The following is a 24,311-nucleotide window of genomic DNA, read 5'->3' as shown; positions in this document are numbered from 1 at the left end:
CACGTTCGGCACACGAACGAGTGATGTGGCAGACGCAGACGAGACGTTCGGCAGACGCAGACGTCACGTCCGGCACACGAACGAGTGATGTGGCAGACGCAGACGAGACGTTCGGCAGACGCAGACGTCACGTTCGGCAGACGCAGACGTCACGTTCATTGAGACGAGTGCATGTAGCAAAGTCATAATAAAGAGCCGATCGGAACGCCATAACACACACACACACACAGACACAGAAGCACGCGTGACTCACGCTCGTGGTGTTTTCAGCGTTTCACTGTATTGAGACATGATGTAAGCTACACATGTGCATTTCATCGCAGAGCTGCTATGAGAGTCACTTGATGAGAATTTCACCATTTCATTTGATAAAACTATTGTCATTCATTCGTTTCATATACACACAGAAACTGTTATGTCTTTACGACAACCTGTCAAAATAAAAGTTCTGTATAACTTGAAGAAATTATAACAGAAATATATTACTATTGCACAGAGTATACTTCAGGCCTAATAATAATAATAATAGTTTATTAAAACACACAGAAACTCAAATGTCTACAACCCACCAAAATAAAAGTTCGGTCTAACTGAAATTAATTAGAAAGGAATTGCACAGTAAAATGTATTTTAAAATAACATTTTTTTCAAAAACACCATTTCTAAAAGTAAATTTGTAGGCCTATTTGTGCCTATAATGTTTTTTGTTTTTTTTTATTGTTGATAATTGTCAACTGATAAAACCTGTGCTTCAGGGACCATATTCATATAACAAATAAATAAGTTGATAACACTTATTATTTCATAATGCTCTCAATTACATGTCGATGCATACTGTATGCATTAGTGAGTGTGGTGGTGCCTATGGGGTGACGCTCTGGGCTGGGTGAGTATGCGGCGGCGTGGGGCGGGGGGGCGCGGGGGGGGGGGGGTATATTAGAGTATACTCACTACAAAAAACTAGACTACACCACTCACACCCTGTTTATCACATCATATGCACATCCTGGAAATCACAGAACCTCTAGATCAGACAGTGTTACATAAAAACAAACAGGTTATCTGTCTTTTTTGGCACTTTAGTGGAGTCCGTCCTTCTCTTTAATATCTGTACAGTTCTAACTGCTAATAGTGCTGCTGATACTTAAATGTCTTTTTTGTGTTAAAACATATAAAGGAGAATATATATTAAATGTGCTATGGTAAATGGTCTTTTTTTATAGGGTTTTCAGTATTTTATTCATCCTGTCTTGTGCTTTGGCATGAATTTTCTAATATTCAAAATTAGAGACTCCCCACTGTCCAACACAATATTCACCAACCCCTATATTATAATATTAACAAAACTATAAATATAATATAAATATATATAAACCAGCAATTGCGAGATAAAACCACTTCTTTAATGAAAAACGGCAAATGTTTCAGTCACGTTGTGACATTTCTCAATGCCAATAAATGCATTCTCAGTGCCACAACCACAATCTTTTTCCTGATTGGAGGTTTGGTCTATGCACCTCATTTGGATGATTTTTTGAGATGGGGTGAGTTACCTTAAAGAGATAGTTCACCCAAAAAATTTTATTACCCAATGATTTACTCACCCTCAAGCCATCCTAGGTGTATATGACATTCTGCTTTCAGACGAACACAATCGAAGATATATGAAATAATGTCCTGGCTCTTCCAAACTTTATAATGGCAGTGAATAAGATGAAATTTTGAAGCTCAATCCATTCATCATAAAATATATCCACATGGCTCCAGGGGGTTAAAAAAGGCCTTCTGAAGCGAAGCCATGCATTTGTGTATGAAAAATATCCATATTTAAAACTTTAAAAACTAAAATAACTAGCTTTAGGCAGAAGTCGACATACGCCGAAAGAGTAACCCCTGACGCAGTGTAGAAGTGCCTAAGCTTTAACGCCTCTCATGGTTCAAACTAATAGGGCTGGGCAACCAACTAAAGCATCTCTTCTCTTACATCGAAATTTTCCGACATTTCTCTTTAAAAATTCTAGTTTTAGACCGGTGTTTTGTTTTGTTCTATCCACTACGCTTTCACGTTTGACAATATGTCATGAGTCAGGTCAGGGGTTACTCTTTCACCGTAAATCGATGCATTAGCCATTTGATGGAGGCTGTTATTTTAGCTTATAAAGTTTTAAATATGAATATTATTCATACGCAGCACCTGAAAATAGTCCCCAACTTCCAACGTGACCGGGACTAAGTTTGTCTAACCTATTAGACCTATTTTCAGGCGCTACGTCATATCATTACGCCTGCTGGACTCATGGTATGGCAGCAAAGTTTCTTGATTATTACGCAGGAATGAGAGTATAGTTCCATATCAGTCTAGAAAATCGCAACTTTACATTTTCCGTCGGTCTTAGTACACCATGTAACTACAGAAGAGTCAAGTTTTAAATAGGAAAAATATCGAAACTCTTTGGTCATTTTTTTGAGAGAGATGCTAATGGCCCTGTCCGATTCAATGATCTATGCTAAGCTATGCTAAAAGTGGTACCGCCAGACCCGGAGATCGGCTGAATGGACTCGAAAATGGTAAACCTCAACTGTTTAACTCAAGGGGAGTTGTAAAATGAGCCAAAAAAAGTGGAGTATCCCTTTAAAGGGTAACTCTCACCAAAATTGAACCTAGGCTCTTTTTGTTAATCTACCCGAGTCAAACTTTCGTGTAAAAGCATAATTAGAATGGAAACACCACTTTTAAGATTGACAGTATTTTCGTTTTAGGTCAAAATGCCTTTTCAATGGGAGTGTATGGGGCACTTCTATGATGGCATCAAAATCGCTATTTTTAAAACACTAAGGAGGCTCGATACAACATAAAACTGTGCTCGAAGTCACCAGGGACTCTACACATGAACTTGAGAATTGACAACATTGTCAATTGTGTACACAAAGTTTCCTAAAAAGAAAGGTTTTCTACGACTCACTTTATCAGTTAGTGTTTCTGGGGGCTGAAATTTTGTCAGTCAAAAGTAATCGATCTCTGAATACCTAAATGCGGTATACGACGGAATACAGCACCTAATTGATTCCTATTTTGCATTTCCTTGTTCTTAAACAGACAAATACACACAAAATGATCTCAAAATACCCATTTTGGCAACTATTCCCGTAAACACAGTTGGTTATGTATTGTGGATGTAAACATTTGTGAAAGAAATCGAATGTGTATCATTATATTGGATACGTGCATTTGCCCTAAAAGTGACATCAGCCTTTAAATACCTGCTGCTGTCTGTCATTAATGTCAATCAAACAAAACAGCTTTAACAAAGATTAATCTATATTTAATTTATACAGTGAACACTATAGTGTTATTTTACATTTAGGCCTAATATTACATTTCTGTACCTGAATACTACAGTTAGACCGTACTTTATTTGTAATTTTGTTTTATTGTACTCAATTTATATACAGTATGCTTATGCTTGTATTTTACTGACTTCCCTCTCCCATATTATAATTTTTTTTCTTTCTGATCCAAATAAAAGTCCCACCAACTAGCTGTAGATTATATCTAGAAGTATGTTGAAAAAAGTATTTGCACTATTATATTGTTTTATAGTAACAACTAATTTAGCAAACTGATTCCACCTCCACCACTTTCCTGTAGCAAATGTCATTTTGCGTTATAAAATAGCAGAGCATTTCTGAATCAGTTGTACTGTGGAATTCTGTCTTTTGTTATGCAACTAATGTGTAATAGCGTACACTTTTCAGATGAAAGCACAACCAGTTTTTCTGTTTCCACCAAAATGTTACTTGTTAACTGACAGCTTAAGAAACAAGATAAATGTTTGTGTTCCATCACGCCTAAAAAAAACAATTACATTAATAGTAGTTTACCAGCCTATGGTGAATTGTTGTTTACTTAGATGTATAATATCAAAGTGGATTAATGTAAAGTAACTAATTTCCTACTGTGCATACAGTAGTTTTCTGATAATCCTCCTGTATTGGACAGATTATCTCTGGCATTATTTTTTTTATACCAGGCTGCCTTTTCTCATCTATATCTACAAAACATTATCTGTGCACAACTACAAATTATTTTATTTATTTTCAACAGTTCTTGTCCCAAAGTAAATGAGAATGATTTATATACAATACATTGTATTATTTATTTGAAATAGAATTTGCTGTTTGCTGTATTTTTTTTTCTGTAAGCAAAACTCCCTATCACACACATAATCTCACTGAAGGCCTCAATATGAGAATAGAATAGAATGGGGCATTTATATAGCGCTTTCATATGTACTACTGTACACCCAAAGCGCTGAGCACATGATTATATCTTACTTACTTCCGCACTAAATTCAGAGTAACTGAAAACAGCTCTGCTAAAGTGAAGTGATGTGACCTTTGCTCATATAGAGTTCAGCTGTCCTGCAGTGAGCATCTGTGTATGATGGGGAGTTTTCAGCCTTCATATTTCCAAATTCTTTATCTTCTAATATCAGCTTTATTGGAATGCAAAGGTAAGAATCATTATATGAAGTCAGATTCCTTTTACCAACATATAAATATGCAAACATATTTACAGATATGCATAATATCAATTGGGTGTGTAAAGTCTGCATAGGTGTGACATGCATATGATTAGTGTCATTCAGGCTACATAATGGTTAATTGTTTGGAAATGTTATTTGTGCTAACAAACAGCTTCTGTTCTCGCTACTATGTAAAAATTTAAAGCAAGAAAATGATTTACTGAGGACAGTCTTTTTGTTTTTTTAATAAACATTTTTTGGTGTGCAAAGACTTACCCAAACAATACATTCATATAAAACTGATCTAAAAGTCAATGGAAATACTTTACAATTAGGTTCTATAAGTTAGCATTAGTTAATGCGTTTTCTAACATTAACAATGAGCTATACATTTGTTACAGTATTTATTCATCTTTATTAATGATAGTTGATTAAAAAAATATATATATATTTTCATTGTTACCTCTGGACCATTAAGTAATATTAACAGAAATAACTTTAAAACTGCTTTTTTTATGTATTAGTAAATGTTTAAATGATCATTTACTAATATTAATAATTACTTTAGAAGTATTTTTCATTGTTGGTTCATGTTAACAAATGTAGTTAACAAATGGAACTATATTTTAAAGTGTTTCCAAATCAATTTATGGATTTTTATACACTGGTAATCAAAAGGATCATTTCAGAATTTTTATTTTTTTTTTACTATAAACCCTGTGGTGGTTTCCTATCCATGTATCAATTCTCTCAGAATGTCTCGTTTCTCTTTTTAATTTCCCTTTAGCTCAGACGGCGAGACCCTGCGAGCAGGTCCATCAGTTAAACATAAACTCTCTTCAGGGCGACTATATGTCTATTTCTTGCCTAACCACAACCCACCCGCTGGAGTCTCTGACAGTGAAACTACGCAGAACCGACCAGGTTAAAGACATCCTAAAGTATTCAGACAACTCTCCAGCATTAGAGCATCAGAGATGGTCTGTGAGAAATTATGCTGGAAGTGTTACACTTTACCTGAAAGACATCAGTTTATCCGATAAAGGACATTATGACTGTCAGGTCTACAATGATGGGGTCTGCCTTAAAGCTACTCAGTTTAACCTGAGTGTCATAAGTAAGAAAGCAATTTTTTCAATCAAGCTAATAATCCTCATTGGAGAGCCATTTACATATATAATATGAATGCTAATGTGTTTCTCTGGTTTCAGAGTGTAAAACTTTGGACTCTGTTCATGCAACGCCAAAGACGTCAGTGTTGCTGCCATGCCCTGAACATTCACTGCAAAACAGAACTGATCAAGTAACTTGGAGAATCGTTATTGGTCACCAATCAATAAAGATAGACCAATATCGCCCTCCACACAAGCCCTCAAACAGCACAGAGAGAGACCCAAGGCCTTTGTATGAGAGAGCGAGAATACTAGGGAATGGATCTCTGCTTATAAGGGATGCAGTAAACACTGATGGATTATGGTATCAGTGCAGAGTGAGTGAAAAAATCTGCTATGAGGTGAAGCTGGTAATAAAAGGTATGTTTTCAATCCAAAATGTTTGAATTTAATCTAATTAATCAATATCATACAGGCAAGTGCTGTTGTTCCGAATAACACAGCTACTGGCATAGGGATTATTGGGTCAGATTTAAAACTAAAAGTCTAAAACTAAAAGTCTTAAACAAAAACTAAAAGTCTAAAATTTGAAACTAAAAGTCTAAGTCGAAAACTAAAAGTCTAAGTCGAAAATGAATTTGGTATTTAGGATTGGGCATTTGGTATTTAGGATTGGGCATTTGGGTATTTAGGATAGGGCATTTGGTATTTAGGATTGGTCATTTGGTCATTTAGCCATTTAGGATTTAGGATTGGGCATTTAGGGATTTAGGATTGGGAATTTGGTATTTAGGATTGGGCATTTAATCATTTAGCCATTTAGGATTTAGGATTGGGGATTTGGGGATTTAGGATTGGGAATTTGGGGATTTAGGATTGGGCATTTGAGGATTGAGGATTGAGGAGTGTATGCAAATAAGGAGGCGGGGCCCAAATACTGGAGGTTGGGTTTGAAATGGCTGGTGCGCAGAGGCACCTTATGGACAGCAGAGGAAGCTCCCAGTGCTAAGGAGCACACTGTAATGAAACCAAACAGAGTGAATGAGCAGGGCTGGAGCGAGTGCTGTACTTTATAATGTGATAACTTCAACTTAAGATTAGATTAGATTAGATTAGATTAGATTCAACTTTATTGTCATTACACAAGTACAGGTACAAGGCAACGAAATGCAGTTTAGGTCTAACCAGAAGTGCAATAGCAGCAAGTGCAGGATATACAGTGGTTCATAAGTGCAGAACATGGATATGTACTGAATAAATATAGAGTTGAATACTATTATAAACAAAAATTTACAGATAGATTGTCCTATGAATATAATATACAGATAACTATTACTGTGAACAGAATTTACAGCTAGATATGTACTGAATATAATAATATACAGATGGCTATTACTATAAACAGAATGTTTACAGATAGATATGTACTGAATATAATATACAGATGGCTGTTACTATAAACATAATTTTACAGATAGATATGTACTATGAATATATATACAGATGGCTGTTACTATAAACAGAATGTGAGCATAATATACAGATGGATATTACTATAAACAGAATTTTACAAATAGATATATGTATAAGTTAGGCTAATGAGCAGTATAACAATGGATTTAAAGTAGTGCAAATAAAGTTTGGACAGAAGCTATCCGAGTGAGTGCAGTGGAAAGTAATTGCATATTACAGTTAAGGTACGATATTGCAATGTATATATAACAGTCGGTACTGTAAATAAACAGTCGGCAGTGCAAATGAGCATATTCCAGTCAAGGTAGTAGTGCAAGATGCATATGTAAACAGTTGTTACTGTAATAACAGTCAGCAGTGCAAATGAACATTATAGTATTGCAAATAACAAAATGGAGGCAGGTGTGAGGAGGGAGAGGAGAGTCAATCAGTATATAAGGGGAGTGGGATCAATGAGGGTTAGAGTTTAATAAAGAGACAGCTCTGGGGAAAAAACTGTTCTTTAGTCTGCTGGTCCTGGTCCGGAGGCACCTGAAACGCCTGCCGGAAGGCAGGAGAGAAAACAGTCTGTGGGCTGGGTGAGAGGAGTCCTTAAGGATGCTGCGAGCTCGATGCAGACAGCGTTTCCTCTGGATGTGCTCGATGGCAGGTAGTGGAGTCCCAGTGATGCGCTGGGCGGTTTTCACCACCCGCTGCAGTGCCTTGCGCTCTGCAACAGAACAGCTCCCATACCACACTGTAGCACAGTTGGTCAGGATGCTTTCTATTGCACAGCGATAGAAGTTCACCAGGATAGTGGAGGAAAGCTGATTCTTCCTCAGTGTCCTCAGGAAGAAGAGGCGCTGGTGAGCCTTCTTGACCAGGCTGGAGGTGTTGGTTGTCCAGGTCATGTCCGCCGAGATGTGGGTCCCCAGGAACTTGAAACTGGAGACACGCTCAACAGCCATTCCATTGATGTGGATGGTGTCGTGTGTGCCTCTTGACACTTTCCTGAAGTCCACGATGAGCTCCTTCGTTTTGGTGGTGTTGAGGAGCTGGTTATTTTCGGTGCACCATGTGGCCAGGTGCTTGATCTCCTCCCTATAGGCAGTCTCATCGTTGTTGCTGATGAGACCAATCACCGTGGTGTCGTCCGCAAACTTGACGATGGAATTAGATCCGTACACAGGCTTGCAGTCGGAGGTGAAGAGGGAGTAGAGGAACGGGCTTAGCACACAGCCCTGTGGTAATAACAGGTAATAACAGCGTTGTAACATTTATGTGGCCTCACACACAGTCACCAGTGAAAGGAGTGCTATCGGTCTGACGACGAGAATAACTATTATTATTATTATTAATAGTGAGTGCGCGCACGCGGCCGGGGCTCTCTCTCTCTCTCTGCTCGTTCTTATATATGCCCTGTCAAGCACGCCCTTGTTAAACTGACATGCAAATGATAAACTTTCACTCTATGATGGTTAAACTGTGCAATTAATCCGATAATGATAGGAACCTGTTTAAGCAGAAGTTGTAATAGACAGCCCACAGGTATAGTAATAAAGAAGCTGCTTGTCTCTTGCCACGGCTTTCACAATATCACTGTGTACTGTTACAATAGATCTGCGCGCGCGCACTCACTATCAACAACCGTTGTCATTGTCAACAAGTGTCAACAAGCTTCCCCGTACTTTTTGACAAGCGTCCTTGACAGGGCGGCCAGAGCTTCTTTGCAGCTCAAGTCGGCGGCGTTGTGAACGTACAGTTCCTAACCTTGTTTTTTCTGATGCGTTGCGTTAAAATATATATATTTTTTACTTGGCTTGGTTGAATTCCAATGTCATGCGGTCTGTTATTTCTTGATAACAGACTGCTGCGAAGTATAACACACCGTTGCCATGAAAAACAGAGCGTTGCTATGGACGCGGAATGGACTATTTTCTTTAGCGGAAGCAATACAATCGTTTTTAAATCAATAAACTCCTTTTTTAATCAATATTTTGTGTCAAATTGTTTATTTATTTTGTAGGTAGTAAATATATACTATATATTTATATATAGTATATATAAATACTATATTATATGCTTCGCGTCGGGGTCCCGTTCAGCCTGTCGGGGTTGTTATTCGCTATAACAACCGCCTCGCGATACATTATCCCTTACATAAAGTACAGTGCTCGCTCCAGCCCTGCTCACTCGCTCTGTTTGGTTTCATTACAAGTGTGCTCCTTAGCACTGGGAGCTCCCTCTGCTGTTCATAAGGTGCCTCTACCTTCGTTTAAGACTTTTAGTTATAGACTTTTAGTTTTCAATCTGACCCAATAATCTCTCCATACTAAATAATCTTCAGAAAGAGCCATTGAAAAATCCTCACCGCTAATGCACAAACTGACAAGTCTACTTTGTGTGAGACAAATGGGTTAACATTTGTTTTTTTGTCTAAATATCTTTGGAGAATGTTATTAACATTAACAAAGTCTCTAAAAGCCAAAAAGAATTACTATTATTAGTCTAGATGGGATGTACCCAAAAAGTGAAAGTGAGGAGCATTTATGGGTACAAGTCGGGAACCGGCCAACTTTACATATTTCAAGGGTGCTGAATCCAAAAAAACTGGTACCCAAGCGAAATTGTGAGTTTTTGACCTTCTAATTTGCATATCAAAATGGCCGCCAAATTGCCTATCTTGCTCAGTCGTTGGACCATTTTCCCCTAGTTTTTTTGTAAGTAGACAATCAAGATGAGGAAATTAAGTTTCTAGATCGATAGTCAAGGGTCAGAGTAAAGATATAATGGAGGCTCACTGCCTTTTTTATGTATATATATATATGCAAAATACCAACTTTTAAGGTGAAATTAAGCATTATTTGTGTCATTTTTTAAGGCCGACATACATATTCAATCAATATCTGTTCCCAGTGTATATATGATATGTGATGTATTCCATATTACATAATAACTAAGAAAAACACCATTGCAAGTTGTCTGAGATTTCATTTTTTTATGCAAATTAAGCATTTGTTCTCTAAATTCTAAGACGGGAAAAACCCAGGTGAATAGGGAAAAAAACACCATGAAACTTCCCTTGAACAGATCTACAGATCACATCTTGTTTCTGTATATTTTCTTTCATGTTTGTAGCTTAATTGCTTTGCTTTTTTCTGTTAGATTTTTAGTTCTGTAGTTTACTCCCTCTGTAAATTGTTTTTGGTAAATTGTTTTTATACCTTTCTAGTTTGCTTGTGTGCCATTTGTCTTTGGAATTTCATTTTGATTAGTATTTCTTTCTGCAGTCCTTTTCCAAGTTCTTTGGTTACCCCTTGCCTTGGTATACTTGAGGACTACAACTCCACATTTAAACTAGGGATGGGCATTTTTCAAAAATATTGCATTCGAATATTCGGGCTCATAAAATTCGAATATTCGAATATTCGTTTATTTAAATGACGTTTAACGAAAAATACGTTATTTTTTAAGTTTTTTTTTTTCGCCATTTCTGAAGAAGCTTACGATTAGGCAATATACACAACAAGCTTACAACATGTTAAAGTTTTCTTTTAGTTGAAAACATTAAACAGTAGGCTAGGCCTATGTGTAAAAAAAATATAAAAACAAAAGGATATAAGCTCAAGCAGCGCGAACGGAAAAAAACGCCTAATAAAGCAGAGTAGCAGATTGCGCCAGTTATCGTACAGAACGTACACATACACTCGAGTCAGCATATGATTATCGTGTTTATATTATTTCACGTTTATGTTGAGAAAAACAATAATATCCACATGGAGGGACGCCGCGAGCAATTTATGCTCGAGTGAGAAAACGCGCTGCGCTGACAGACGTTTCAGAGAAACAAAGATAACGGTGTTCTAGTTCTAAGTTTCTAACAGCACCTTGCGTTTTCTGTTTTTAAACCTCTCTCTCAAAGAAAACTTAAAGGAAGAATATACCTCAAAATCATTTTACTATTAGATAAGTTATCATCTCGGATCACTCGCACTACAGCTGCGCTTACCTGCAGTCGTGATGCAGTGATGGACAGCTGTCTGTCCTCAGCCGACTGCTGTTTGGATTTCATGTGATTTCTCATTGTGGTGATGATATTATAACTCCAGATTAATTAATTAATTTGATCAAAAGTAATTCCATTTTGTAAAATCATTTAGTAACCTCATTTTCGACTAGTAATTCCAAACTTCGCGAGGCAGACGACGACATTATGATAAAATACAAACAACTTGTTAAACATGCGCCACAGTGCCACCCAGTGCATTTAATTATAACTGCGAGTTAGTGCTTTGGATTTATCAGGGATTCACTGCATTTACGACCCGCAAAGTATTTACGGCTTCATAAATTCGATAAAATTCGAATAGTATTTTATTTTTCGAATAATAATTACAGATCGAATATTCGAAAATTCGAATATTCGTGCACATCCCTAATTTAAACAAGGACATTGGTCATCACTCTGACATGCACACATTGCAGTGCATAACAGCCCTGATTTTCGGCATTTGCACTGGCGTGTTGTGCATTGTTTTTTACAGGTACTGGATTCTGTGACATAAGAATGGGCTGTAGTCCTGAACCGCCATGTTTCCATCCCATGTCCAAGGGTGAAGGAAGCTCAGGTGTGGCATAGTGAGCATTTCTCCAAACCATTGCCTGGTAGTGTACTCTCACTCAGAGCTCATAGAGCACAGGACCATTTTACTCGAACACCTCGAGAATCTGGGTCTGAGAGTCAATTGGTCTCCCAGTCAGAAAATATATTTTCTGGGCACAGAGCTGGACTCGCTGTCTATAACAGCGCAGCTATCGCCACAGCGCGCACTGAATATTCAGCGCATGACGGAATCCTTCCGCTGTGGCGCAATTGTCCCGCTCAGGAAATTTCAGAGAACGCTGGGTCTCATGGCCTCAGCATCGTCAGTACTTCAGCTGGGTCTGCTTCGCATGCGCCCACTGCAGTTCTGGCTGAAAGCGCGAGTACCGCGCCAAGCGCAGACCTCCGGTCTGCTTCGTGTCAAGGTCGGTCAGAAATGCATCTCAGCTCTGAATTCTTGGAAAGCAACCGACTGGTACCAGTCAGGTGTAAGCCTGGGGACTTCCTCGAGTGTGAAGGTGGTGTCTACGGACGCCTCCACCTCGGGATGGGGAGCACTGCTCGAGGGCAGACTGTTCTTAGGCCAGTGGTCAGAACGGGAGAAGCTTCTGCATGTAAACTGCCTGGAAATGCTGGCGGTAGACAATGCACTGACGCGTTTTTGGTCCCCAGATAAGAGGACACCACGTCTTGGTCTGTTCAGACAACATGTCAGTGGTGGCTTATATAAATCGCCAGGGAGGTATCAGGTCCCGAAACCTTTACAGGCTGACGGAACGCCTCCTGGTATGAGCTCAGCACGACCTGCGCTCGCTGAGAGCGGCGCACGTGCCAGGCCTTCTAAATATAGGACCAGACAGACTGTCCAGGAACAATGTTCCAGCAAGAGAATGGTCTCTACACCCGCAGACAGTCCAGCTGCTGTGGAAGACATTCAGCAGAGTGGAGGTAGACCTGTTTGCGTCTCAAAAAAACGCTCACTGTCCGGAGTTTTTCTTCAAGAGCAGGGACGCGCTGGCCCACGTCTGGCCCCGCCGTCCGCTCTATGCTTTTCCCCCCGTCACGCTCATGCCTCAGGTGCTAGAGCGAATCAGGGAAAACGGATACTCAGTGCTGCTTGTGGCTCCGCTCTGGAAAAACCAGACCTGGTTCCCAGTTCTGATGCAGTTGGCAGACACTGCCCCGTGGCCAATACCAGTGAGGAGGGACCTCCTCTCTCAGGCCAGGGGCTCGATCTGGCATCCTCGCCCGGAGCTCTGGTCCCTGCATGCATGGACCATCAACAGGTATCTGCTAACCTCCCGGTGGGAGTATTAAACACAATCACGCAGGCTAGAGCCCCCTCTACGATACGGCTCTATTCCTCGAAATGGTCTGTGTTCTCTAGTTGGTGCACAGCCCGTGGCATATCACCCCCGGACTGTGGGGTGGCGGAGGTTCTCTCCTTCCTGCAAAGGCTGCTGGATAGGGGCAGAACCCCATCCACGCTCAAGGTCTACGTGGCAGCCATAGCAGCGTTTACTAAACCAACGCTTGGCCAGTCACTTGGAAGGAATGATTTGGTCATCTGCCTCCTTAGGGAGCTAAGAGGTTAAATCCTCCCAGACCTCCATCAGTTCCCATGTGGGACCTTTCTATGGTTCTGGAGGCCATGAAAGGTGCCCCATTTGAGCCAATACAATCTATAGACATCTAACATTTGTCTCTCAAGACAGTGTTTCTTCTGGCTCTCGCTTCAGTAAAGCGTATAGGGGACTTGCAAGCGCTCTCAGTGAGCGCGTTGTGTATGGAATTCGGGCCAAATGACTCGAAAGTCATACTCAAGCCAAGACACGGTTACGTTCCTAAATCCCTCAACACACCGTTTAGGGCTCAGGTGATTTCCCTGTCGGCCCTGCCGGTCTCTAATGAGGAGAAGGACGCAAGCTTCAAGGGCTTATGTGTCTTGCTCGGCTGTCTTCAGACAGACAGAGCAGCTCTTTGTCTCGTTCTAGCCATGTCGAAACAGAGCCTATCCAGATGGATAGTCAATGCTATAGCGCTGGCTTACGCTTCTAAGGGCTTGCAGTGCCCGTTAGGTGTTAGAGCGCACTCCACGAGAGGCATGGCCTCGTCGTGGGCTTGGTCTAGTGGGATTGCCTTGCAAGATACAGTATCTGTATGGCGGCAGCCTGGGCCTCCCCGTCTACATTTATAAGGTTTTATAACCTAGAGGTTCCTGCCTTGCAGGCTAGGCTGCTTTCGGTCTAATAGATCAGTATTGTCTGCCCCGATGCTTTCGGCCCAGATTACTGAAACTGCCTGAGCAACGCTCGCTGTTAGATCATGCAACCCTTTAGGCAGTGTGTAAGACCCACAATATTCATCAGACTAGGCTGAGTTTTCGCCCTGGCTGTATGGTACACTATCATTATAATTGCTCCATATAGGATGCTGTTTATTACAGGAATGATGCTATTGTAGCCTCTCTTCCTAGACTCTCTGCGAGTCCTTGATGATTTTGCACTGTATGAGCCCCGGGCACCTGCCCTTGGGACTTTGGTGTTGGATCTCAGCACACACAGCGTTTTACACTGTGTTCCCCATAGCGTAAGATATTACGCAGTACGAGAGAACCTCTCGTAAGAGAACGTACTCGGTTACTAACGTAACCTCGGTTCTCTCTAGAGAGGGAACGAGTACTGCGTATCTTGCCGTGCCTGCAACACGCTCTGGTTCGCTTCGGCGATGAAAAACCAGATTATCCAGCCCGTCGAGCTATATTTATAGGCCCTGGCCACGTCCGTTTCGGCGGGACGTGACGCATCATTGGATCTGACGTCATGAGGGCCTCTCTCGATAGGCTGGTGCAGTTGCCGCAGAGCAGCCAATAGGCACGCGAGCCGTCTCGCCTATGTCTGCATGCTGCTGCAACGCGTTTTACATTAATACAAAATTAAGGATAATTTTTTGGCTTCAATATCTCGCGGAAAAGAGATTTATTTCATAAATCTGGTCGTGAGATGTACATCTCACAAATACGCTGCTTGTTTTAAATAGCGTTAAAAAATTAAAGACATTGACAAAGACGAAAACTAAGGACATTTACTCTATAATTTTATTTTATTTTAGTTAGTTTTGCCAACCACATATACTATTTTCTTTTGGCGGAAGCAATACAATCGTTTTTAAATCAATAAACTCCTTTTTAAATCAATAATTTGTGTCAAATTAATTATTTAATTATTTATTTTGTAGCCATGTAATAAGCGGGATAGCCTAATGTATAGATAGGCGTTCATTACGTACGGACCAAATGTACCTCCGCTTCGCGTCGGGGTCCCGTTCAGCCTGTCGGGCTTGTTATTCGCTATAACGACCGCCTATGTATACATTATCCCTTACTTAGTTAGTTATAATTTTTTTGTAATGCCTCGTTTTTATTTTTATTTCAGTTAACGACAATGTTTTTTTCCCACCTAGTTTCCGTTTTTTCGTTAGTTTTCGTTAACGATTATAACCCTGGTGTGTGTGTGTGTGTGTGTGTGTGTGTGTGTGTGTGTGTGTGTGTGTGTGTGTGTGTGGTAAATGAAACAGGCCGCCATATGCGCCATTCAAAGACACGGAAGCAAAAATATACAGAAACAAGATGTGATCTGTAGATCTGTTCAAGGGAAGTTTCATGGTGTTTTTTCCCTATTCACCTGGGTTTTTCCCGTCTTAGAATTTAGAGAACAAATGCTTAATTTGCATAAAAAAATGAAATCTCAGACAACTTGCAATGGTGTTTTTCTTAGTTATGTAATATGGAATACATCACATATCATATATACACTGGGAACATTTAAGAGTGATATTGATTGAATATGTATGTCGGCCTTAAAAAATGACACAAATAATGCTTAATTTCACCTTAAAAGTTGGTATTTTGCATATATATACAGAGGTGTCAAAAGTATTCACATTCATTACTCAAGTAGAAGTATAGATACTAGGGTTTAAAAAGACTTCTGTAGAAGTTGAAGTATCAACTCAAACTTTTTACTCAAGTAAAAGTATAAAAGTACTGGTTTCAAAACTACTTAAAGTATAAAAGTAAAAGTAATGTAAGGAAAAAAATGCCATAAGGACAAAAGCTTAGGCCCCTCCACAGGGGCCTATATAGTGCACTACCCCAGCTCCTCAAAAAAACACATTTTTCTAAAGGCCATATTTGACTATAATTATATTAAAATGTTGATGTTGAAAAATTGGGGATGATGCACTAGGCTACCTGTTTCAGCCGTATATATGCCCATAGAAAATTAATTTTCTAAATAAATAAGCTGAGGAATCAGGAAATTAATAGGGTAATGTATTAAGGTGTTTAGTCTATATTGACCTTAACAATACGTAAATTATTTAATTCTGTAAAGTTACAAATAACTAATAAAGACATAGTGGCAGTTTAACAGAGACTTAACTTTACTACGCTCATGGTGCAATGCAATAGTGCAATACTGTCTTGTTCCTTGCTTTATGAAGAAGCCAAACACATGTCTGCATCTTTCATTAAAGGGATATAGTTCACCCAAAAATGAAAATCATTTACTCACCCTCAAACTGTTTCAATCCTGTATGAATTTCTTTCTTCTGATGAACACAAAAGAACATATTTTGAAGAATGTCGATAACCAGACAGTGGATGGACCCCATTGACTTCCATAGTAGAAAAAAAAAAAATACTATGGAAGTCAATGGCTACCATCAACTGTCTGGTTATCGACATTCTTCAAAATATCTTCTTTTGTGTTCAGCAGAAGAAAGAAACTGGTTTGAAACAACTCGAGAGTGAGTAAATGATGACAGAATTTTCATTTTTAACTAAGTGAACTAATCATTTAACAGAAATTAACTGTTGGCATATGTTTCACATCAATACTGTCCAGTTTGTCCTGTTGTACACGACACACAGCAATACTGTCAAGTGTCACTTGTGACCATTGCTCTGAGCCATGTTTTCAGTGTCCTAAGAGCACTGAAACTTCTTTCAGTCCAGCTGATGAGACTGGGATGATTTTATCAACAGGCCTCTCATTTCAACAAGACCAGCCTTCAACAGACCAAGCAATGTTATGTTTTCATGTTTTATGGGGACTTTTCATAGACATAATGATTTTTATACTGTACAAACAAACTGTGTATTCTACCCCCCTATAGACTAACCTTCAGGAAACAGCTTATAAAACAGCTTCAGAAAACAGCTTATAAATCAGACTTTTGTTTATTGAAAATGTAAAACTGCAGACAGTTTTACATTTTCAATAAACAAAAGTCTGATTTATAAGCTGTTTTCTGAAGAAAAATAAAAAAAATCCCCAAAAGGACAAGGATTTACGTTGGAGCCTTTTGACCCTATAATGTAGAGTTGCACACACACACACACTCTTCTCTCTCTCTCTCTCTCTCTCTCTCTCTCTCTCTCTCTCTCTCTCTCTCTCTCTCTCTCTCTCTCTCTCTCACACACACACACACACACACACACACACACACACACACGATTATGTTAGTGTTATTTTACGATTGTCATTATATTGTAAAAACGTCTGTCCCCAAATCAATATTTGACGCGCTTTGCCCCGTATTCTTGAGCACAGAACTGTTGATTTCTCCCTCGCTTACCGCATCTAGGTTTCCTTAGGACTCGGAGGAGTTTTGGCGCTTCGCACAACCAAATGTGACTACAGCCTCTCACAAGTTAGAAAGAAAACACAAAGCCAATCAGTTTAGCGATGTGTGTTCAGGAGGCGGGATTCAGATCTATTAACCGTTTGTGTAATTGGCCACATTTTTTGTGGTCACAAGTGACACTTGACAGTATTGCTGTGTGTCGTGTACAACAGGACAAACTGGACAGTATTGATGTGAAACATATGCCAACAGTTAATTTGACTGTTAATTTGACACAAAAATGTGTGTGTGTGTGTGTGTGTGTGTGTGTGTGTGTGTGTGTGTGTGTGTGTGTGTCAATATATATCAATATATCAAAATAACCTAATTAAACTGATATTTAATATGCTTTTTTGTGCCAACCTCAGCTGACAGTCCTGTTGTTCAGACTGAAGGCAACATTGATGTTGTGAAACTTCTTTCAGTCCAGCTGATGAGACTGGGATGATTTTATCAACAGGCCTCTCATTTCATCAAGACCAGCCTTCAACAGACCAAGCAATGTTATTTTTTCATGTTTTATGGGGACTTTCCATAGACATAATGATTTTTATACTGTACAAACAAACTGTGTATTCTACCCCCCTATAGACTAACCTTCAGGAAACAGCTTATAAAACAGCTTCAGAAAACAGCTTATAAATCAGACTTTTGTTTATTGAAAATGTAAAACTGCAGACAGTTTTACATTTTCAATAAACAAAAGTCTGATTTATAAGCTGTTTTCTGAAGAAAAATAAAAAAAATCCCCAAAAGGACAAGGATTTACGTTGGAGCCTTTTGACCCTATAATGTAGAGTTGCACACACACACACACTCTTCTCTCTCTCTCTCTCTCTCTCTCTCTCTCTCTCTCTCTCTCTCACACACACACACACACACACACACACACGATTATGTTAGTGTTATTTTACGATTGTCATTATATTGTAAAAACGTCTGTCCCCAAATCAATATTTGACGCGCTTTGCCCCGTATTCTTGAGCACAGAACTGTTGATTTCTCCCTCGCTTACCGCATCTAGGTTTCCTTAGGACTCGGAGGAGTTTTGGCGCTTCGCACAACCAAATGTGACTACAGCCTCTCACAAGTTAGAAAGAAAACACAAAGCCAATCAGTTTAGCGATGTGTGTTCAGGAGGCGGGATTCAGATCTATTAACCGTTTGTGTAATTGGCCACATTTTTTGTGGTCACAAGTGACACTTGACAGTATTGCTGTGTGTCGTGTACAACAGGACAAACTGGACAGTATTGATGTGAAACATATGCCAACAGTTAATTTGACTGTTAATTTGACACAAAAATGTGTGTGTGTGTGTGTGTGTGTGTGTGTGTCAATATATATCAATATATCAAAATAACCTAATTAAACTGATATTTAATATGCTTTTTTGTGCCAACCTCAGCTGACAGTCCTGTTGTTCAGACTGAAGGCAACATTGATGTTGTGAAACTTCTTTCAGTCCAGCTGATGAGACTGGGATGATTTTATCAACAGGCCTCTCATTTCATCAAGACCAGCCTTCAACAGACCAAGCAATGTTATTTTTTCATGTTTTATGGGGACTTTCCATAGACATAATGATTTTTATACTGTACAAACAAACTGTGTATTCTACCCCCCTATAGACTAACCTTCAGGAAACAGCTTATAAAACAGCTTCAGAAAACAGCTTATAAATCAGACTTTTGTTTATTGAAAATGTAAAACTGCAGACAGTTTTCTGCAGGTCAGGATTTTTTTTAACGACGACAAGCCGGAATGAAAACAAGCCGAAATGAACTAGGAGTAACGAGGCTATTTTTAAAATGTAAGGAGTAGAAAGTACAGATAATTGCGTGAAAATGTAAGGAGTAGAAGTAAAAAGTCGTCTGAAAAATAATTACTCCAGTAAAGTATAGATACCCAAAATTAAAAGTATTTGTACTTCGTTACTTGACACCTCTGTATATATATACATAAAAAAGGCAGTGAGCCTCCATTATATCTTTGCTCTGACCCTTGACTATCATTTTAGAAACTTAATTTCCTCATCTTGATTGTCTACTTACAAAAAAACTAGGGGAAAATGGTCCAACGACTAAGCAAGATAGGCAATTTGGCGGCCATTTTGATATGCAAATTAGAAGGTAAAAAACTCAAAATTTCGCTTGGGTACCATTTTTTTTGGACTCAGCACACTTGAAATATGTAAGGTAGGCCGGTTCCCGACTTGTACCCATAAATGCTCCTCACTTTTTATAGAAGGCCATTTTTCTGAAATCCGTCTAGTCTATATAGGCTGCTGTGTTTATAAAAAGGAATGCTAAATCTAACCCTAATTTTTTTTTTTAAATGTTCACGTAAAATGTTTGAAATTTAATTACAGATTATGGGATCTCTCATTCGACTACAAAATTGGAAACACTTTCCACAACTTGTCCTACCTGTGACACAGGTAAGACAAGCACCTGTGTGTGTGTGTATGTGTGTGTGTGTGTGTGTGTGTGTGTGTGTGTGTGTGTGTGTGTGTGTGTGTGTGTGTGTGTGTGTGTGTGTGTCAATATATATCAATATATCAAAATAACCTAATTAAACTGATATTTAGTATGCTTTTTTGTGCCAACCTCAGCTGACAGTCCTGTTGTTCAGACTGAAGGCAACATTGATGCGAGTGCAGAAGTGACAACTAATCTGACAGCAGTAGTGATGACCACAATAGTGTCTCTGTGTGTCTTCATATCACCGATCATCAGTGTGATTCTTTATTTCAAAAAACGAAGGAGCAATATCAACAGCCAAAGTAAGTCCACAACTGGGGTCCTGAAAAGTTTAACACTGTTGAATTGTTCTTTAACAGCATGTCATACTAGCTTATTGGAAAGATCCTAAACATACAGTACTGTGGTCCAATCCAATCAGAAACATAGATCTGCTACACTGAACTTATATTTGTTTATTTTGCTGCTATTTTCTTTCAAATGAGTGAATTCAATTGATGTTCTTATTGCAATTGTAAGATTTGCTGTTACTGTCAGAAAGGGAAAGCAACCAATGTAAATTTATTTATGATTTTAATGTTCTTCTGAGTGTGTTGAAACGAGTTGTGAAATACAGCCCATATCTTGCAATCATGGTGTTGAGAGCCCTCATGTTTAAAAGAAAGACTTTATTGTAACTTTTATGCCAAATCATGATGATAGAAGTTGATCACATGGTAAAGTACTTACTTTTGTATCTTGTAGTTGAATTGGACTGCTGGTCTTCCGTATCTTATTCTGAAATTTCAGGAGGTACGTGATATTCATGGTGAGCCCTTACAAAGTCTTTCTCTTGCAGGGTTTGATGTCCCGTTTAATTCATTAGTTGAATTTAACATATTCTGACTTTCTGACTTTCTAACATGACTTTCTGTAAGTTGTTGCAACACATGATGTCTAGCATAATTGTGTAAACCACATCACAATGCTATGTAGCTTGAATTGACATATCAAACTTTTATTAACTCACTTCATAACATGGCCACACATATAAATGCAGTATGCACACATCTGCAAATACGCACATGATTCAAAGAATACATTTACTCGTTTATCTTCCAACAGCTGGTGTGAACAAACAGAAGATTCTGCATGCAAACCAGATGAGATGTATGATGATTTAAATGAATTACTGTGTTTTTTCAATGTGCTATTTTTTGGTGTTATTCTTTGAGAAAGCCCTAATTTAGTCATCTTAGTGATTTTTGAAGGCAGCATAGATGTATCCTTTGCTGCCTTTGATATCCCACAATCATGTGCTTTCCATTCTGTGACAGTTGAGCTAGAAAAATAAAGATGGCGTCTGAAAGTTGCTGCTGGTCATCAGTTTGTGTGTAAATGTACCAATGTTTTCCACTTATAATGTAATTTCTATCAAGAAATCACTATTGTAGCCATTAAATATTCCTTTAGTTCTCACCGAAGCTTTCTCTATTTTGCTGTAGATCATAAAACCGTTACGCTGCCTCAGATTTCAGTCTGTCTGAAATCAGTTTCGTGAGGTGCCTTCATGTGCAAACGCTGCCTGCAGAGTCATTACCTCAGGGCCGTGCAGAGACCTCTGGAGGGGCAGGTGCTCAAAGTACAAAAGGGGGGCACATGGAACAAGGCTTTAAATGGGGCTGTGTTTTTCCTGGCTTAAAATGAGGCGGAGGTAGTAAAATCTTAATAATGTATTTTAATAATAAGATAATAAAATGTGTATTTTTTTGTAGATCATCATATAGCCTAATGTGTTTCCCACATCATTTTTGTGGGTGGAGCTTGGTACCTCTAGGGGGGTCCGGGGGCATGCCCCCCCCCGTAAGAAAATTTTGTACATTTTAAAGATAAATTCATTAATCTGGTGCACTTTGAGTCACCCGAATCTGCCCGAATCCACTGTTAAAAAATAATAATCCACCCGCAAAACGCCCATATTCTTTGATTTAGATATCTGCATCTGATCATCACATTACAATTATTCAAATTCTTAGTGTTAAGCATGATAGTATGGTAACATATCACACTGAAGTAGGCTGATTTAAAATGAACATTTATATACAATAAAAGTTCTTCTTTTGGCAAAATTACATTTCCTTAATAGCCTAAACAGAGGCTTTTCTCCCTTCAAACTTAAATTGTCAATGTTTCATTACATCACTGTTTGAAATCTCTAATTTTTTGTATCTTTTATAAAGGGCATCTTTCCCCTAATTTTATTAAATGTATGCTCCAACTTTCATTTCAAATTCTTAAATTTGATCAATATATTATAGTTGTTATATTATAGTTACCAATCACATTAAATAATTTACATTGAAAAATTATAACTGTTTTAAATTAGATTATTTTAAATATTTTTGAATATACAAAAATAAGGAATGTTGAAAAGATGATACTTTATGAAACTAAACCGCCAGTAGGAGGCGGCAGACGACCGTTTTAATGAGCGAGTCATTGAGTCATTCATTCAAACGATTCGTTCAATCGGCTGATTTATTCAGAATGAGGCAGTTTGTGAATGGGTAATTGAATCTTTGACTCAACCGATTCGTTCAAAATGCTGAATCATTCAGTAATGCAACAAGTGTTGCTGTGAGATGCGCGATGGTTCTGCGGTGATATTTGTTTGGAACTATTTTCGCTGCTGAAACAGAACAAAAACAGTCATTGCGTCTAAAATGTAAGTGACTTAATTTTAACTATTTGTTTATTGACCTGTTATGAAATCAGTCTCGGTTTTAATCTTGATGGCATTCAGGAAAACAGTTACTTCTACAGCCTACACACTGCAATATAAACAACATCTCTGCATGCTCTCTTCACGTCGTCCTTGTAAAATAATATAATAAGTAAACAAACATCAAAATCACTTCGCTGAAAATGAAACGCCACTTACCAGCAGCCGCAGATTTTAAGATATCTTCTGGTAGTGCGCGACCGCGCGAAATTAAAGAATGTGCGTGCAGCGTGAGGAATCGTTCCGGATGAGTTCGTCAGGTGAAAAGGTCATCATGTGGATCATTTCATTTACGGCTAAATTATTATTTATAAATTTTACTAATAGTTAGGTTGGGCAGGCATCCACAAAAGGGCCTTTTAATTACAAAAAAGGAGAGGAAATTTTGCCTTGACAAAAGGGCACTTTGGGCACCAAGGGGCAAAGGGGCAGGTTTATTGTTTATTCATTTACAGGTTTATTCTTTTTGACCTGGTGTATTGTTGTTAATTATTCTTGAATAAAAAATATGCAATTGCATTTGTATTTGTGCATTTGTGTATTTTAACAATGTGCATGTTTGTGTTGTTTTTTAAGGAACACACAAAAAATGGTGCAATGAAAAATCACATAGGCCTAATTTATTGGCGTATTAAAACATTCTATTTAAAAGGTGAAAAGACATGTTTGATGCAAGTAAAAATGAAGAACAGAAAGTCTTTATTGTCATTGTATTTTGCTAAATTAAATTAAATTAGGAAACTCTATTGCTGCACAAACACACTGTCATCTTGCTAATGGCATATATGCTTATTACATATACAAATAATAAACCTTACAATGGCATTCCAATGAACAAAACATTTGAATGACACAGTTGGTGTATGAATTTATACTGACCAGCAAATGTCGAAGTATATGGAGGACCGAACATGCAGAAATTAAATTAAGTAAGAAGAATTTTCTTACTTGAAAGAAATTAATTAAGAGACGTGTTACTGCAGCCAGTCCAGAAACCGGAAGTAAGCAGAGAGTGCCAATTCTCTTCCTATTAGACATTCTCTGATAGCGCCGCTTTAAGAATTCGTACAATTGCAGCAGTGGAGGACTTTTATTCTGCTGGAACTGAGGAAGAACTGGGCTGCGTTCAGCCCCGACAAAACGTTGCACAACGTTTTTTAAACAGAACCGGTGATGCGTTGAACACACTGTTCTGATGACGCAAGAGTTGCAACTATGGCAGCTGAGAAGGCCATTCTTTGTGTTCTTTGTGAAGAATTTTCGGAGCCTGATGAAGTCATCAGTATAAATATGTGTTTAATACTACAAAATATGCCTGATGTCACAGTTACTGCACTTGCCGCCCAGAACAAAAGAGAACATCCCAATCGAGTGAAGGGATTGCTGAAACTGAAATGGAAGCACACATCTTACCTAATTCAGACTAAAACACATCTATTTAGCCTCACATACTGACTTTATTTGTAGTTCATACTGTTTTAATACCCTGCATTCTTTTTAATTTTTAGGAAAAGCACTTAATTACCATTGTTTATTTCTATACCAAATGTCATACACTTGCAATGAAGCTAAACATTTATATATCCTATATTTTTACAATAAAACTTACGACAAACATGTCTTCTAATATCCTCAGTTGTTGCGTATACCGAGCTGCATCGAACACATTGTGCGAGTTCACTTTAAT

The 24,311-nt window shown here is 38.5% G+C and overlaps 1 protein-coding gene across 2 annotated transcripts; it reads left to right on the top strand.

Annotated features, from left to right (window-relative positions):
* Positions 1–4,354: 4,354 nt before the first annotated feature.
* Positions 4,355–21,214, top strand: LOC311276528 (uncharacterized protein). Of its 2 annotated transcripts, none has more exons than XM_084386227.1 (7): positions 4,355–4,514; positions 5,314–5,643; positions 5,738–6,058; positions 19,752–19,820; positions 19,995–20,165; positions 20,608–20,655; positions 20,968–21,214. In XM_084386227.1, exons 1-7 carry the CDS (start codon positions 4,442–4,444, stop codon positions 21,024–21,026), a joined length of 1,071 nt encoding a protein of 356 aa, XP_084242353.1. In that variant the 5' UTR covers positions 4,355–4,441; the 3' UTR covers positions 21,027–21,214. The 2 variants fall into 2 exon arrangements, with proteins under 2 accessions (XP_084242353.1, XP_084242354.1); XM_084386228.1 differs by having other exon boundaries at positions 20,608–20,671.
* Positions 21,215–24,311: the final 3,097 nt, after the last annotated feature.

Source organism: Rutilus rutilus (assembly GCF_951802725.1).
Source record: "Rutilus rutilus genome assembly, chromosome: 17".
Taxonomy (NCBI): domain Eukaryota; kingdom Metazoa; phylum Chordata; class Actinopteri; order Cypriniformes; family Leuciscidae; genus Rutilus; species Rutilus rutilus.
The sequence above is the reverse complement of the archived record's forward strand: the minus strand, read 5'-3'. Positions and strand labels throughout refer to the sequence as shown.